This window comes from Leuresthes tenuis, unplaced genomic scaffold (assembly GCF_036924035.1).
Source record: "Leuresthes tenuis unplaced genomic scaffold, fLeuTen1.0.hap1 SCAF_15, whole genome shotgun sequence".
Lineage (NCBI taxonomy): Eukaryota > Metazoa > Chordata > Actinopteri > Atheriniformes > Atherinopsidae > Leuresthes > Leuresthes tenuis.
In genome coordinates, this window is record NW_027325369.1 from 16,976,049 (window position 1) to 16,993,358 (window position 17,310).

At 42.5% G+C, this 17,310-nt stretch overlaps 1 protein-coding gene across 2 annotated transcripts; it reads right to left on the reverse strand.

The window, feature by feature from the left end:
* Positions 1-11,159: 11,159 nt before the first annotated feature.
* Positions 11,160-17,041, reverse strand: LOC140269952 (eukaryotic translation initiation factor 5A-1-like). 2 transcript variants are annotated; one of them, XM_072364990.1, is made up of 5 exons: positions 16,933-17,041; positions 15,436-15,610; positions 15,172-15,276; positions 12,960-13,091; positions 11,160-12,797 (listed from the first exon to the last, which is right to left on the reverse strand). In XM_072364990.1, exons 2-5 carry the CDS (start codon positions 15,595-15,597, stop codon positions 12,735-12,737), a joined length of 462 nt encoding a protein of 153 aa, XP_072221091.1. In that variant the 5' UTR covers positions 15,598-15,610; positions 16,933-17,041; the 3' UTR covers positions 11,160-12,734. The 2 variants fall into 2 exon arrangements, with proteins under 2 accessions (XP_072221091.1, XP_072221090.1); XM_072364989.1 differs by having other exon boundaries at positions 15,436-15,603; positions 16,932-17,034.
* Positions 17,042-17,310: the final 269 nt, after the last annotated feature.

Consider the following 17,310-nt stretch of genomic DNA (forward strand, 5'->3'; position numbering starts at 1 on the left):
TCAGATTTGGTCCCAAAGCACAGACATCATATTAAAGGTGGTTTCTGAGCACACACAGGTGAGGCACCGGTCAGCTCCCTTTTAAGTGCAGATTTATGTGGTTGTATTGTGGCAGATCCCTTAGCCCTCTTGCTGCCACGGCAACCGGCTTTGGAAACAATGATTCAGAGAAGCCCCAACGATGACCCAGCCCGAGCCTTCCCACACACATCCACTGACACGCATATGTTATATGTGTTGTGAAATGTGCAGAAAAAAAGAACCAACATTGACTATTCGTTCAGGTTGCAGGTTCAAACAACCAAAAACTGATTAAACTGATTAAACAGTGGAAAAACGAGAGCGTGCTGCCTTGATTACCTTTAATTAGTTCAGCTTTCCATTGTGTGTAATTTAGTTAATGCCCACTGTGGCTGAGTTCATATTGTGTGCAACAACTCATCTCATTTCCATCCTGTGGGGTATAAGCAGGAGCCAGCCATGACACAGCCACCTGTTTAAAGTCTCAAAACATAGAACTGAGCCTGTACCCTCACTGGCTTTCCACCAATTAAAGAAAGGTGTTATACATCATTCGTAGAATTTATTATTTTTGGGTTTTTTTCCCCCCAAGAGCTTAAAATTTATTTGAGAATTGAGTCATAAACTGTTTCATAGACACGTCCGGGTTATAACTTCGTTATTTTTCTTTCCAATTAAGCGGGCGAAAGATCTGGAGTCTATATCCACACATGGAAGCTGTTGATTCGTGTCCATGACATGCAGTCAAGGGAGCTCTCGATGCAAGTGAAACATGCTGTCCTTACGCTGCAAAAACAAAGCAAAGCAAAGATAGTGGGAGAACACTGGAGGTAATCAAATCATCAGTGCAGTACATTCTGTCATTTTCTTACCCGGTTACAACCCAAGTCTGCCATAATGAGACATCTGCAGTGTTTATTGATGATACAGTTTGGGAGCCCATCTACTACCATGTCTAATGGCTATAACTAAGGCTACCATGACCAATATTTCCGGGCCTCTAATCAACCCTGTGACATCTGAATAAGAGGTCAGGGATATCGAGCCTAAGACTTCCTGTTCCGTGCACAGATCGTTGTTAATATGCAATTGTATTCAGAGAGGCTGAGGCAGGTTGCTCAAAATTATGTGAGTTTATATGTTTATGAAGATTATCAACGACGTGACAGAAGACAGGATTAATTCTGGGGTGCATGTGGATCCACTGCTCATGTTCCACCATATGTAGTAAAGCTGATGGCATCTCAATGTGAGAATAAATGCAAAATGATATGATACATAATCATAGATCGAGAAATGAACCATCAAGAATCAAGATTTAGAAATTAATACTTTATTATATTCTCGTAATGTTTTCTGCAGCCCTCAATTTCCCTGTGTGGGACAATAACATCTTTGACTCATACAAATCCACAGCTCATTTGTGCATTATAACTCATGCAGGTAAATATTTACACAGATCGAATGGGTAGAAGGATTCTTAACTTCAGAGGCACAGGAGTCTCGTGGGAAAAGTTAACTCTCCACCGTGACAGGTGCATCCCAGATGTGAAGAGCCATAATGTTACAAGAGGGTTTGGAAGGAAAAAAGCAGAGAGCATTAAAAAAGCAAAGGAGAAGGATTTAAAAAAAGGACAAAAACATAAGTATAAGTAACAAAAAGAGGGAGAATTCAAATCAAATTGTATACAAAAATGATCAGGCACAGCTTGGGGGCATGTGGGGAAATACTTACTGCAAGTTGTAAAAGAAAAAAAAAAAGAATTCCAAAGATATGTGGAGAAGTACACATTCCTGAGCTATACAGTGTTTAGCTCAGTGCTGAAGCACTTAATCAGGATCCTGAAATGGCAGCAAAATGTGCATTTGTATCATAGAACTGGAGCCGTTTCTGCAACGCAAACTTTCCCCTTCTTTACTTTGAAATAAAACCAGATGGGCGTTTGATGGTATGCTGAGCATATTCAATATTTCAGACGTTGTGGCACCACCTGGTGCTTGAAAACAAGACTGAACGTCTGCCATTTAAAAGTAAATAATAGGTCAATCCGTAGTCCTAACTATTCTGGTGGGACTACCCTGTTGAAGTTTCCAAAAGAAGACATGCACTTTCGAGGTTTATCTTGTTCACATGAGAATGTTGACAGATTTTGTTTCATTGTGGCCTAAAATTCTAAATGTTAAGGGTAAGGTGACCTTTCCAGCTCTGTGAGGATTTAAAAAAGGTTTTTACCAATCTTAGTTGATGTTTTTTTTATCTGTGCTTTCACTGACCCCGCACAGCAAGAAGGCTCTGAGTTCAAACCTGCTCATGAGCCGGCAGGGGCTTCCTGTTTGAGCGTTTGCATCCCTGCGAATGTGTAGGGTTTCTTCCCACAGTCCAAAATCCATGCCAAGTTTATTCATTATTTAGAATTGACCATGCAGCAAAAACTCAGCTTTGACAGACACTAAGTTACTTTGAGATGAGAGCCATTGTTTATGAGATTCTATTTCGGTCCACAGTGGCGTGCACAGACTTTATGAAGGGCAGGGGGGGAAAAGAAAAAAAAAGGGCACATATAGCGCACCCTCACCTCTGTAGAGGGCACTTTAGCCCGCATTTTGGCTCCCAGGAGGGCACTTTAGCATGCGTTTTTAAACAATTGGGCCCCTTCCACTTGATTTGCTCACCTTAAAGGTTGTTTGAACAACCCAAGACCAATTAGCTTTAAGAGACCCTACCCTAACTGCCCCTGATGACATAACTCCTGGGATTTCCTGCACACTCAAACCTCTCCAACATTAGACGCTTTGGATATTTGCAGAGGTAAGCCTTGTGATGGAACATCCTGTCTCAGGGTGATGCAGAGAAACTAGTTCATGCATTTGTTACTTCAAGATTGGACTACTGTAATTCTTTATTATTGGGCTGTCCCACATATTCTCTGAAAAGCCTCCAGCTGATCCAAAATGCTGCAGCCAGAGTTCTGATGAGAACTAACAGGAGAGATCATGTTTCTCCAGTTTTAGCTTCTCTTCATTGGCTCCCTGTTAAATTCAGAATAGAATCTAAGATTCTTCTCCTCACAAATAAAGCTCTTAATGACCGAGCTCCATCATATCTTAAAGATCTCATTGTAAGATATTTTCCTAACAGAGCACTTCGTTCCCAAACTGCAGGTTTACTTGCTGTTCTCAGAGTTTCTAAAAGTAGAATGGGAGGCAGAGCCTTCAGTTATCAGGCCTCTCTCTTGTGGAATAAGCTGCCAGTAAATGTTCGGGAAGCAGACACCCTTTCCACTTTTAAGGTTAGGCTTAAAAACTTTCCTTTTTGATAAAGCTTATAGTTCGGGATGGCTCAGGTGATCCTGAAACATCCCATAGTTAAGCTGCTATAGGCTTAGACTGCTGGGGGACCTCATCTGTCACACCTCTCCTCACTTTGCTCTCTTTTTCCCCTGTTTAAGTTCTCAAATGATATTATATACATGTACTTGTATTTCCCTGTTCCAACAGGTATCCTTTGGATGGTGTTTTTCCCCCTCTTTTCCCTCTTTTCCATCTTCTCAAACCCCGGCTGGTCGAGGCGGATGGCCACCCTTCCTGAGTCTGGTCCTGCCACAGGTTTCTTCCTGTTAAAAGGGAGTCGTTCCTCTCCACAGTCACCTCAGGCACGCACAAGACAAGAGATTAGACTGAAGACAAGTTTTGGTGCAATCTGTTGGTTCCTTAGCTAGGATGTTGTTTTTTTTAATTGGCTCTACATGAATTAATTGGATTATTTTGAAATTAATTAATTGGATTTCATTGGATTATAATTACAATTAATTGAATTCCAAATGGCTTGAATTGGACTCTATTATTTAAGTGCCTTGAGATGACATTTGTTGTAATTTGGTGCTATATAAATAAAACTGAATTGAATTGAATTGAATGGACTGTTCACCTCTGCAGGATGTAACCTGCTTCTTGCCCAAAGCCCGGCAGACTCCAGCCAGCAGCGACCCTACAGCGTAATGTGAATACAGCAAATGGTTGGATGGTGAAATGTTTTACTACAGCATTGCAAAGGGATGTATTTCAATTGCATTCAGTTCTGGTTGGAGAAAAACACAATAAGAAGGTTCTGCTTTACCATGTCGTCGCTCACATCCACCTCCTCTTCCCGCTCTTTTGGTTTCAGTCAAACACTCTCACACACAATGACTCTCTGGGAGTCACTGTCGGGTTTATCCGCTCCCTACGGTGACCCAGCCAATCCCATAACTCCCTTGGGCCTGGGAACTGTACTCTGTGGAAGTGTTTTCACAACCACTCCCATTCCTCTGTACATAAACATACAGAACCGCAAAACATATGTACCACATTACGCATTCATTCGCTTGCTGACACACACACACACACATGGGCTAAAAGTACAATTTAAAAAAATTGACTCTGTTGCTAAAACACACAATCACATGAGACAACATTCAGCACACACTCAAAGAGCTGCATAATAAACCAGTGTGTGTCACTGTGTAGTACCCAAGAGTCTGTTCATCATCATTCTTCATAGTTTCTGTCATCACAACAACTTTGCAATCAACAGCTGCAGATTATTATAAGTGGGTTACCACATGGTGTCAGTCACTATTACGGTCGCTACCCTGAAGATAGATAGGACCTCTGCATCAACAACATGCCCATTTTCTCATGGCACTCTCCTCCGAGACGAGACAAAACACGAGTGAGCGGTTTCACAAACAGCCGGCAGGAAAATGGGAACAAAGTGGCTATCTCCAGATGTCCTTGAGGTTGTTTTCAGGACGCTGCGAACTGATAATATTTCTCAAATTCACACACAGGCTGAGAGGAAGAGTCTTTGAAGGACTCTGATTTCATTTCATGGCTGCAAAAAAAAAAAAAACCCTGTTAAGTGAGTTTCATCTCAGTCGTGTCGGTGTTGATGAGAAGGAGCCTTAGGCCAACATAGTTTTGGTCATGGCTATACTTCTCTATTCTTGTCCAAGCTTCGCCCTAAATGGACAACTGCACATCGGGTTTAATGAAAGTAACTTAAACTACTTGATGACCAGAAATCCACCCCATCTCCACAGGAAATAAACACAAAAGAGTGTTTTTTTTCTCCTCTTATGTAATATGTTGCACATGCAGCTCTTCTGTGGGTCCAGCTATGGCCAGGAAATTGATAGGAGTGGGAGAGGAGTGGACAGACACCTGTTTATTTGTATGATAGCATCGCCTCAGCACTCCACAGTTCCAAAAAAAAGGCGTCTTCAGCCCCATCTGCCTCGGTGTACAGCGTGACTAAAATGTCAAACATGCACATTTTACCCTGGTTGCTGACTGCTATCATTCTTTTTAACGTGACTCTTGTTTTGTAAGGTTCTTCATTTTCCGTATAATCAGCTGACGCTGCGAGGACAAAAAACCAAATGTTGCTGAGCAAGAAGTTCCAGTTCACTTGCTGCTCCTATAGTAGTTAAAAGGGTAAATATTAGCCAGGTGCAGCCAATCAAACTCACTCGATTAATTGATCATCAGGACCTCTAATAAAAGCAGGTCCGGAGCATTCAGGTGTGTGATTGCACAATGCCAAAGAGCAAAGACATTACCTTGAGAACAAAGATAAACTAGCTTTCAAAAGTCAGAAATTCTCAAATGCAAGTCCACTTGATAAACCAATACTGTGCTTTGCTATCTGTCTCATCATGACATGAATATGTAAGAATTTGATCATAGATAAATGTAAAATATATGTTAAATAAAGTCCAAGCAATGGTGTTTTTAGTCCTCAGCTCTGAGCAGCTATCCTCATCTGGTTTGAATAAGGATTTGTCCGCACCACCAGCTCTTCTTTATAGTCCCGCTGGAGTCAACCTCCAGATGTTGGACTCAACCTTTCAACATTCCAACTACTAGTCTACTAACTGCCCTGACATATATACACACATACGTCGTAGGTTGCCTGCACACACACACACACACAAAGGGAAGTTCAAAGCTTTACCAGAGGGGAGCAGGTGGCCAGAAACAACACTCAGCAGCGGGATGCTACAATCCTGTTCAAACTGGCCAAAAACAGAAGCTCCAATCAGACTTAATGTAATGTTATACATATGCACTTTCTGTATTTGTTTTAGCTCTTGTGCCTCTGGATTTATGGCGTGTCGCCAGACAAATTGATACAAATATGATTAGTCGCAGTAATGTGATACTGCATGCTGGCCACAGGCCCTCATTCTTGATAGTCAATCATTAAAATTGTTCCTCTGAAGAGGAGAAACTTGAACAAGCAATCTCTTTCCTCCTAAATTACAAAAAAAAAAAACATCCTGGTCTGGATTTTCTGTACATGAAGTCATTGACCGAGTCTACCATGGAAGATCTTTCCTTTCAGAGACTTCCTGGCAGCATGAGATCACGGCTAAAATAGAAAGTACATGCCTGGAACACCTTTCTCAAATGAGCACATCTGTTTTCATTGGTATTTTAGAAGACCCCCCCCCCCCCCCCCCCCCTTTCCTTCTGGTCTTAATCACTGCCTCTTACAAACAACATCCCACATTTCCTAAACATTTTCACACTGAGCAGATCTCAGTCTGCCCTCATGTGATGGACTCTCGAAATGAAAGTTGAGACGATGCCTCTTGTCGGCTGTTTTTGCCGCCGACATAACCGGTTTTGAATTTCCATCCGTCTGAATAGACAGAGAAAAAGTCATTTGGCTCAAAATCACAAAGGCCAACATGAGAGTAAAGGTGAGCGAATCACTGAAGTCATTAGGGGGTGCAGTTGCTGGAAAACGTGCACCTGGGCCAAAGAGTTGAGGTGATTGAACAGGCTGATTCTGTGCAGCCATCCATAGACAAATGGCAAAAGATAAGAGGGAAAATCTATAAAATGACGGATAAAGAGTCACTTATGTCTTAACATCACAATCCATCAATTGGTTACGTCCAATATTCACCCTTCTCTCCGCTCCCGTACACAAGCACAGAGAAACCTGCCCAGCTGTTTGTCTCTCAGTGGGACCGAGCACATGAAAGGAAGCCTGAACACCTCCTTCTGTCCTCCATTCATCCTCTAAACCCTGTCAGAGACAGCGGTGAAGAGGGCTCTGCCTTTCTTTATCACCCCCCCAAAAACAGAAAGAAAAATCTGGATTCGATAACTGCCCTTATCTTCAGAAATCCTCGAGCACCATCTAAGCAGAGCAGACAGACTCACGTCTGTGGAGCAGACGTTCACCACCTGAGCACACAGACGCGCTCAGCGTGCGTCAACTTATACAGACGTGAACGTGAGGCGCGCTGCAATAAATGAAAAAATAACAGTTTTCAAATACGCTGCGATAAATTAATTTGGCCGAGGCGCTCACAGGTATCAAATGAACAAAATTTCTGGTGAGTGCCAAAAAAAAAAAAGTTTGCAAGCTTATCGAAGACGAGAGAACAGTCGATTCCATCTAATACCCGTTGTTTTATTGCGTAACGCTGCATTTAGCGGTGCTTAAAAGGACGCTCTGTTTCCTGAAAGCCTTCACAGATATACTCACACTGCATCTGTCTCTCACACAGCTAATCCCACACACTTTCAATAAAAGCACATGGTTCGCACTCTGGCTTTGATCTCTGTCTCCATCTCAAGCTGTTTGAGGAATAGGTCCTGCAGTTTTTTTTGTTTTTAAAAAAAGGCCCTTTCTTCGCTTGACCCCACCTCGCTGCTGTATATGCAGCCTGTGTGTGTGTGTGTGTGTGTGTGTGTGTGTGTGTGTGTGTGTTGAGAGCACTGTTTTTCCTGACTTACAAGACAAGCCTGTTCTGTTCCAGAACTCCATCAAACCTTTTAAAACCCGACTCATATCCACCCATAAATCATCCAGGAATCCCTGAGCTTCCCTGTCTTGATAAACAAGTTTGGCGCATAGTGGAATGGTCCGTAAAACCTCAGCCAATCCCCTCCACAATCCCAGCTTCACTTTCTACTTGATCCTTGAAGGAGTTCCACATATCCCAGCAAAACTCTCTCTGTGATTGCTGCAAAGTCCACGTTATGGAGGTCTGCCAGCAGTGCAAGGAGATCCCATGCGTCTTCTTAACGTCGATGCATCAGAATGCGTCTGCATGATAGATATATATATATATGGGATGGTGCTCACACAAGGGTTTTATTGTTTATTAGGGGGTTCTTTGGTTCTTTGACCATGGATTGAATTTCTCCTGAGAAACATTACCGTGTCGGAGGGGTTCATCCGGACCGCAAGTAAATCATCAAGTGAGCAATTCATGTCTGGGAAGAGTCCCGAACATGGCAAAAGTAAGTGCGAACAATGTGGTCTGACTGAAGTCTAAAAATGGTTGTCTTCCGTTTCTTTGGCATTTAATTAACAGTGAAACAGTCTGAACGCTTCGACGGTTCACGAGGAGGCCGATTCTAAATCCCATTCATGAAAACCGATGCTTTACTGCCACCTGCTGCATTGTTGGGGAAGTGCCGCCGTCACAGAACGCAACAAGTAAAGATGTGCAAATGTAGAAAAAACTAAAGCAAAGAAAAAAAGAGGCGGTAAGTTCGGGTTCAGCATGAAACAGGAGGGAAAAAAAGCAGCTTCAGGCAAGATGGAGAAGGAAAAAAAAATATTAAAATGTGAACCTCAAACATATGCAAAGTCAAAGCTATTAGCCCAGAAGCTAAAACTTAATGATCAAAGTTCTTTGTGATCCCAGTTGAAACTATTTGATCAACATCTATCCCATATACAAAAAAGTGAACATTTTCATCTTAATAAAGCACTTTACCAAGTGCTTGATAAATAATTCACACATCTGGACCAGGTGTTTAGATGCTGGTTCACTCTCAGGTTTGATCGTTACCTTCTTCTTTCAGCTGGAAAAAGATCAGGCACTTAGCACAGGGCTCTTCAGAACGATGCTGCATCTCCATCTTATGAATACGTGGCTGCCAACGCATGGGTTTCTGTGGTCGAAGTAAGTTCCAATCTAAAATCCTTTTCTTTTTAATCTGAACAAGTCTTGTTATTTCAGACATGCTGTTACTTGCCAACATTAACATTTCTGTTGTGGCCTTTTAGGCGTCTCCATTCCAAAAGCAGCCTTCCTGGTGCCTCATTCATTCAGGAAGGGTCGTATGTCGCAAGCAGAACCTAGTTTATCTAACATACCTGCAATAATAATAACTGTGAGACTTTAAACCGCTCAATTTGACCAGGGAATCGAAATAATGATCAGAGAAATGCAAGAAATCGGTTAAGTCTCAATCTCTTCGTTTCATTCAGAGGAAATAAGAGACTTTTAAGGAAGACTTTTACATCCTCCTCTGTGACTGGAACTGGCGTCAAGCAGTGGACTAAATTTGATCCGATGCGTTTGTCAGTTTGAACAAAACAAGGAGAAAAGCTTGTGCACTTCTTGTAGCCGGTCACATCTTATGAACTTTATTGAGCATACTGAAAACAGAACAAAAACAATTTTTAAGACAGTAGCCATAGATTAGTGAGAACCCAGAAAAGAGGCATTTATATATCCTTATATTCCACAAGAGTCTAAAGGTCACTTTTACCCCTGGAAAAACAACACAGGTACAAATAGACCTGTACTTCACTTTAAAAATGACCTAAAACGACTTCTTCAGCATACACAGGAACATATATACCATATTTGCCTATTTCAGGCTTAAAGATAATACAATGCAGTCTAAAACTGTGGTTTAAACATACAAATAAACCCCAATAAAAATGAAGTAACCCAGTTCAAAGAGAAAGAAAATGGGAAACAAACTATACCTTTAAGAGGTGACACAACAGAAAAAGAAGAAGAAGAAGAAAAATAAAATACACCATATAAGTACTGGGTTGAGACAGGTTCTTATTTTCTACCCTAATTGAGTATCGTGTCTCCTAAAACTCACTTTGGAGCCCTGACAAAAAAGAAAAAAAACTGCTCTCGTGATACTGACCAGCTGCGTCTACCGGACTGATCCCAGGTCAGCGCTTGAAGGCAAAACGACAGGGTCACCTTACACTGTAAACATGTTGTCAAACAGAATCAGAGAGCAGTCTCGTAACCCGTTGCAAAGTGAGCAGCACGATAACTCGAGGACCGGGAGGGACAACGGAGCTTGGACACATGGACAAATATGGCTTAAGGAAGACGCCTCTTTTGTTAAGACGATGGAGAGTGCGGGAGAATAGCGGAGCACTGAAGCGCCATTGCTTTTAAGCTGCTCTGTTAATCAGACGTTAGGATCTTATATCCACGGCTTTTGCTTTTAAGGAGGGAGGATGTTACGAACCAAATCAGAGAAAAGAAATGTGGAAAGAGCACGATGTTTGCGTGTGCTGAACAGGTTGGTTGACTTCCCTCTTTTAGCTTAACGGCAGATTATGCTCTTGGCGCATTCTTTGCACATCTCGCTCCCCGGTTACGGTTGGATCAGAGTGAAGCGTCGAAAGGCTACGTGTCGAGAGGACCTGGGTGCTTGGGACCGCAGCCGGGGCCGCAAGCCGTCCAACGAAGTCCTTTGACTGTCCCAGACCTGCACACAGGCTCTTTAAAGATTATTCATAGAGTCAGATGCACCATCACTGCACTGAACAGTCAAATGGCTTTCCAGCTTTGCTCTTGCAATCCACAGAACTCCCGTCGGACATATTTGGAAAACGAGAGTTAAGATTCAAAAGCCACTTTTTTCATTCTTTTTTTTTTTTTTTTTTTTTAATGCCACAGTTGCTTCCACGACATCCCTCGGGGGAAAACCTCACACACACAAGAAAAAAAAAAAAAGACTGGAATGATGAGAAACTAAATTCAAGAGACGACACCCAGTGGACGACTTTCGGTGTCTCGATGGAATCGAAAAAAAAAAAAAAAAAAAAAACAATACTTTAGGCGGACTGAGATCCAAACACGAAGTGACAGACCGGCTGCTGTTGTCCAACAGAACAGAACACCTTCAAATGTCAAAATTACAATCTATGCGCTCACACGCATCTGAAGAATTACAATATTATCCACTTTTAGAAGTAACCTGATGTCATAAACATCATGTAAACATTGTCCTTACCCGTCATAAGGGACCGAGGGATTTCTGCTACAGAAACCAGTTTTGTTGATGAATACGCTTCTGAGCGGTTTTTGTTTTTTTGCAAGATCGCAGGTTCATGACCCAAAACTTAAAACAGGTTAAATATTGCTTTTATTCTTCCTCATGCACCCCTTGCAAATGTATAACTTGCCTAGAAGCTTAAATGTATCATTTTCATGGCTGAACAGCAGTTATTTGTATTTTTCTTAACACATGCATTCCTGAAAAAAGAAAAAAAGAAACAAAACTGGCCCCTTTGCTAAATTCAAATGCTGTTACGAGAACACAGTCAACAGCAACCAAAACAGAAACCGTAGGCTGCAGTGCTTCAAACGAGAACGCGCCATTCAGTTTTAATCTTAAGGTGAGAGGTAAGGGAGAAAATGGACTGGCAAGCACATGGATGCAGTCCATGCAAATGCACTCAGATTACTTAAAGTCTTTACCTAACGTCACCCTGAAAGAGTCCGATTTAAAGAGTTTAAATTAACCAAACGATTTAGCATGATTTCATAAAAATAAAACAGAAAACCAAGGGCAACAATATCCTCTGCATACCCCCCCTTCCCCCCATTAAGCACCCCTTGGATTTGGTTACATCTTAAAATTGCTCGTTTCCACAGTTTTGTTCAGATAATTCTAGATTTGTATCAATTTGTTGACCTGCTACAATTAAGCTCGGAGAGAACAGTTTAAAAAAACCATCGCGTATAATGTAGATGTTGTCGTTTTGTTTTTGTTTCTTTTCAAAATAATTTGCTATACATATATCAGCTCGTAAAGGCCTCAAGTGAAAAGAAGGTTCCGTAACGCAGAAGAGAGAAATGGGCCCCCACCCGGCCGCCTCCGTCCCGGCCCGTTTGGGCTGCTGGGACAGCGGGAAAAAAGGCTGACCTTGAGACCTGGCTACACGGAGCAGAAGATTTGCCTGCAGATCTGCGGTGGAAGTGCAGAGTGAATAATAAAAATAATAATTTAGCTTTCTACTGAAGCACGTAGCTGCTAAGGCATGTGTATACGAGTCATTCGTGTCCATGTAGGTGTTTGTGTGTTACTCGGCGGCGGTGGAAAAGCGGAATCCAGCTATTAATGAAGCGGTGATTATGGAGTCTCTGAGCCCTGTCATATGCAGAGCTGCAACATGCTCGAGGTGCATTGTCACGCTACAGAGATAGAAAAAAAATGGTAAAAATCAAAATTAGGGGTGGAAATTTCATGAAGGATTTAAGTCAAGTACAGCACCAAAACTGTATCCAACTGGGAAACGACGCCTTTTCATTTTAAAGGACGGTAAGTGAGCAATGCACCCTAAAAAGCTCTTTTTCTAGACTATATAAGTTGGAATGTTATGAATTGCTGGAACATGATCAATATTTCTTGGAATCAGACCAGAACATGCTGCTAAGTGATACCTGTGGGTGGATAACGTAATTGACTGAGAAGAATACCACTCTGGCCTGAGTCTGAGGTACGGTTGAAGCTGACCAAGTCCAGTTTCCAGATTTCAGCAGACAGCAGGGGCTCTGCTGGAGATGCGGGGTGAAGGCTCGCAGCTTTGGTGAAGCTTCAAAACCATAAAGGAGAGTACGAGGGGTGAGGTCTCCGACGTTGTCCTGGACTAATTAAGAGGTCATGTTCTTAGTGCTAACTACATGCTCTTCATCCACGGCTTTCAACACAGAGACCTGAAAGGGGAGAAATAAGCGTGATTTGCATCGAGCACAACTTGAAATTAAATTTTAAGGACAACAGTTGTCAAAAAAATTGAATTGTGATCAACATTTTTAGTTGCCAGTCGCAATGAGTTATCAGATCATCCTCGCCACCCGCAGCACGTACAAACTTACCGTAAACTGTTCTCCGCTGGCGAACTTCTTCTCGATTTCTTTGCCCAAGTCGCTATCGGGCACTTTGAGATCCTCTCGGGTTTCCCCGTTGTCGTCCATCAGGGCCAAGAAGCCATCAGAGACGTCGATGACCTAAATGTGCCACCAGGCAAAACAAGGTAAGAGACGGCAAAACCTCAATCGACAGCATGCGACTCAAAACCAAGCAGCAAGGACGGATTTTATTACATCTCGAGGTTTTTCTGGGTTCATATGGCTGTAAATGGTTGAAACCACTGAAGGCAAGCTGGCTCGCTACAAGCAAAAGATGAACATCTTCAGATCCATTCAAAGATAAGAAGTTTTCAGAATCTTTTGCTTCAACTTGATCCCGAAGCATCGCTTCTTGCGGCCGGTGGTTACGTCCGTATGTACTATTAATCATGTTTAACTGCACCGTGAACAGCGAGGCAACTTCTACCTACGTCACATAATGTGGTTTTAAGATTTCTTTCCAGAGCAATGATGTCCTCTGCAGGTCTCAGGATGACTGAAAGCAGCCTTAAACCACCAAGCTGTTACCTGCTGCGTACGTTAGTGGTTAAACTCGATTTGGATATGTAGCAAAGTGAAAATATATGTTCTTCTTCTCAATGTATATTCTTACTTCCCTTTCATATCTTATTAGCTGCCGCTGCGCTTTTGTAGAAATTGCTTACTAGTGTTAATTCCCCACAACATAAACTTGGATATTAATTCTTTGGCCTGATTGGTCAAACAGAAATACCTTATTTCCTGCACCATAAGGCGCACCTAAAAGCCTTAAATTTTCACACAAATCGGCCGTGCGCCATATAATTCCAAAATCTGTCACGGATACCGCCATTTTGAACTTACCGCGGGGAGCGCCGAGCATTCATCGGGGCATTAAGCCCCCTCCGCATCACTCACCGCTCTCCCTTCACTTTGCTTCGCTCTCGTACATTGGAAATAAATGGCAACTGGCCACTTCCGTCGCTCGCTTTGCGTTCGGAGTGAATCCAGGGTCAGGCGGATCCCTGCCATTCACTTTGAATGGGGCAAAGATTGTATTGAGCTCGTACTTAACGACTGAATCGTGTCATCATTATTGCTTTTGCCCGTGTCCCAGTGAGGGCCTGTTCTTCAGTCTGAGATGGGTGATGCAGATCGATGTGCAGTTTATAGGTTTATAAGTGTAAAAACGACCGACGATGTTGTCCTTGACCATCGGACCAATTCCCGCTGACACAGGGACGTAACACTACACTACATGTGCTGGCAGCGATAAACCATCCATCCATTATCTTCCGCTTCTCCGGGGGTCGAGTCGCGGGGGCAGCAGCTTGAGCAGCTTGAGGTTGTGATTGACGTAATAACACTAAAGTCTTAAAGGTTGGTGCACAGCGATAAACCAATCAGAGAACATTACGTAATACGCACACCTTATAATCAGGTGAGCCTTGTAGTGCGGAAAATACAGTCATTTTTTTTTAAAAAACACATCAAATGCATAATCAAAAAAAGTCGGCGTCCTTCAGAAGCTATTTAGATAACCCGCGATATGCATATATCCATATAACGAGTGAACAGGGCAGGAATTAATGAACGAACACGTACTATTGCTCTGTTAGCACATAGCTACTGTTATGTGGCTACTTGCAGCTATAGGAGAGCTAACAGAGGGAATTCTACACACACCTCTACTGAATGTACAGATCACTACCATAGAAGATAACGTTTTATAAATCCTAGCCATAACTGCACCGGGCTATACAAATTTTTCTTTAGAGCCACAAACGTGGTCAGCAGGTGGAGATATTATCTTGGGGGGGGAAAAAAAACAAACAAAAAAAAAAACCTCTCCAAACAATAAAATAAACAATGAAAGCAGAACAGAATTCCAGTTCAACAAAAGCGGCATTAAACCCTGCATCGGTCGTCAAAATACCGACCGTCTTCTTGCATTTTTCCCCCAGAATTTCTGCCCCAAAGCGACAACCTGCCAAACCGGTTAAAAACTTGTCTTTTCTCTCACAGCCACTGAGGACAGCTCGCCTTCGACAAAGGCGATACACCCCTTTTGCAATAGACAAGGCGTTTGTTTTCTCATCTTTTTTCATTTGGATCAGATCATATAAAACCAAAAGCATTAATGGACAGTCCTAAAAAAGAAGAGAAAAAAAACTGAACTTTCAAAAGTCCCGTATCTCACCTGGTAGTCTTTTCTCACCACATTTGGCACATCCATGTTATGGGTGGATGGGCAGATGTCTTCATACTTCTTCTGAGTGAAGATGTCAAGACCTGTGAGGTGCACCTGGGAAAACATTTCAACCAATTAGATCCAACTTCCTGCCCACATAAGCGTTGAAGCTAACTTGAAAAACAGGAGAAAAAAAGCGCTAAAATTACAAAAAAAAAACAAAAAAAAAGCCTGAAGCTCTAAATTACAAAATAAAGCTCAAGTTGGTTTCACCTTAGCATGTCCATGCTTGCCAGTCTTGGAAGTAGACATTTCCACTATCTTACAGGGACGCCCTTTCAGCATGACAAAGCCATTCTTCCTCAGTGCAGAGCACTGCATCGGGAAGGTTGCAGAAGCCCCAGCATCCGCAGTGGAGAAGTCATCATCTGCCATAATGGGCCGTAGGCTACTCCATTAAACCCCAGACAAGTGAAAGAAAACAAAAAACAAGGAAGACGTGAGAGAAATGGTGGCATTACGAATGACCATTTGTATGGTACTAAGAACCAATGTTGCAAATCTTCAAATGTGGTACTTTTTTGTGAGCCTAACCGCAATATTAGGAGGTCAGAGGGTAGGTGTGTTCCTCCCAAAAAGCCACAGTTTCACTGAAATGTATCAATTAGATGAGGCAGAAAGATGCAAACTGCAAAGGATGGACGTGTTTCAGCATTACACGCAGCATAGTAAGGATTCACTGCATACTGGTAAAGGCCTTAATGGGTGCATGACAACTAACACGTTACTGGCACCTTTACCTTTTTTTTTGTTTATTACTACTATTCCTGTCATTATTATTCTCGAATTAACAACAGGAAATAGAAAAATAGTTTATGTGAACCATGTACATTACAGCCTATATGGTAACAACGAAAACCTTTAAAAAAAAGAAGATTTCTGACAGACTGTAGAAGAGTGGTGTGTGCAGGTTATCACAGAGGCTGTGCTTAAACAGTCACATTTGGGCTGAATTAAGTTGAATGCCGTTTAAATTAGCTGTAGTCGAGGGTCACGTCACAATATGTCGGTGCTTCTGCTCGTTTTCCAACAGTCCGGCGTTGCACGCTGTTCCTCGTTAGTTCCCTAAACGCGTGTCCCAACACTTATCCACGGTGGTGCAATCTTTATCGTGTTGGTCAACTGCCTCGGAAGCTAGCAGCTAGTCGCTTGCTAATATGTCAAGTTTGTTTGTACAACAAGATGCTGACTTCGCGATTTATGTAGCTCACTGTTCGGGGAACAATATCAAACGTGGTAAACAAGTTAGCTACCAGTAGTTTACTCTCTTTGGAAATTAATCTAAACGAAGATTCAACTTAGCGTAACAGTAGCTAGGCAGTTTGGGCTACAAAGCTAAGAAACCCCTGAACGAGGCTACCTGGAGGACGTGGCAGCTGGGCCAGATCAGCATCTGACTCGGCAGCTTTGACCAGTAAGCTAGCTTTAGGTTCCCGCCTCGTACATTTCCTGACGCTGTTAGACTTTTTAGCTCGCTAACAGGGCGGACATCCATTGGAAACCGGCTGCAAACGTTAGCTAAACCAGTCCTTTCAGCCTCTCGGCAAACGTTTTCTCACCGCTTCCAAGTTATTGATTAATAACCGAAAGAACGGTCCGCTCCCATTATGACATATTAGATAAGGCGCTACAATAACCAAAGCCAGAAGGTCACTTGACGCGTCGCTCACGGTTAAAAATGTTACTTTTAAGTTTGTCCGTTTAGCTTACCTTCCGTCTTAGTTACACCAAAGGAGGGGAATCACTTCGCATGCGTAGAGCGTCTGAAACACAAGAGGGACAGAGCGGAGTGGGGGGTGGGTACAGGTGGAGGCGGTGTGGCTCACAGACCGCATAGCCTGTGGTTGGTCGTGGGAATGCTGCCGCTGTGTACACTGTATTTCTTTGTTTTTTAAACGGATGTCGTTACTTTTTAGACTGATTTCACATAATGTATCCTGATGCATTTGAAGGCTGTTATATTTGAGGGTAGAAACTCATAATTTCTGCTACCTTCACCAGCACCAACCTTTGGCACTTTAGTGTTATTACGTCAATCACAACCACAATTAAATATAATAAAACCTTGATAAGGAGCAAATCTAGATA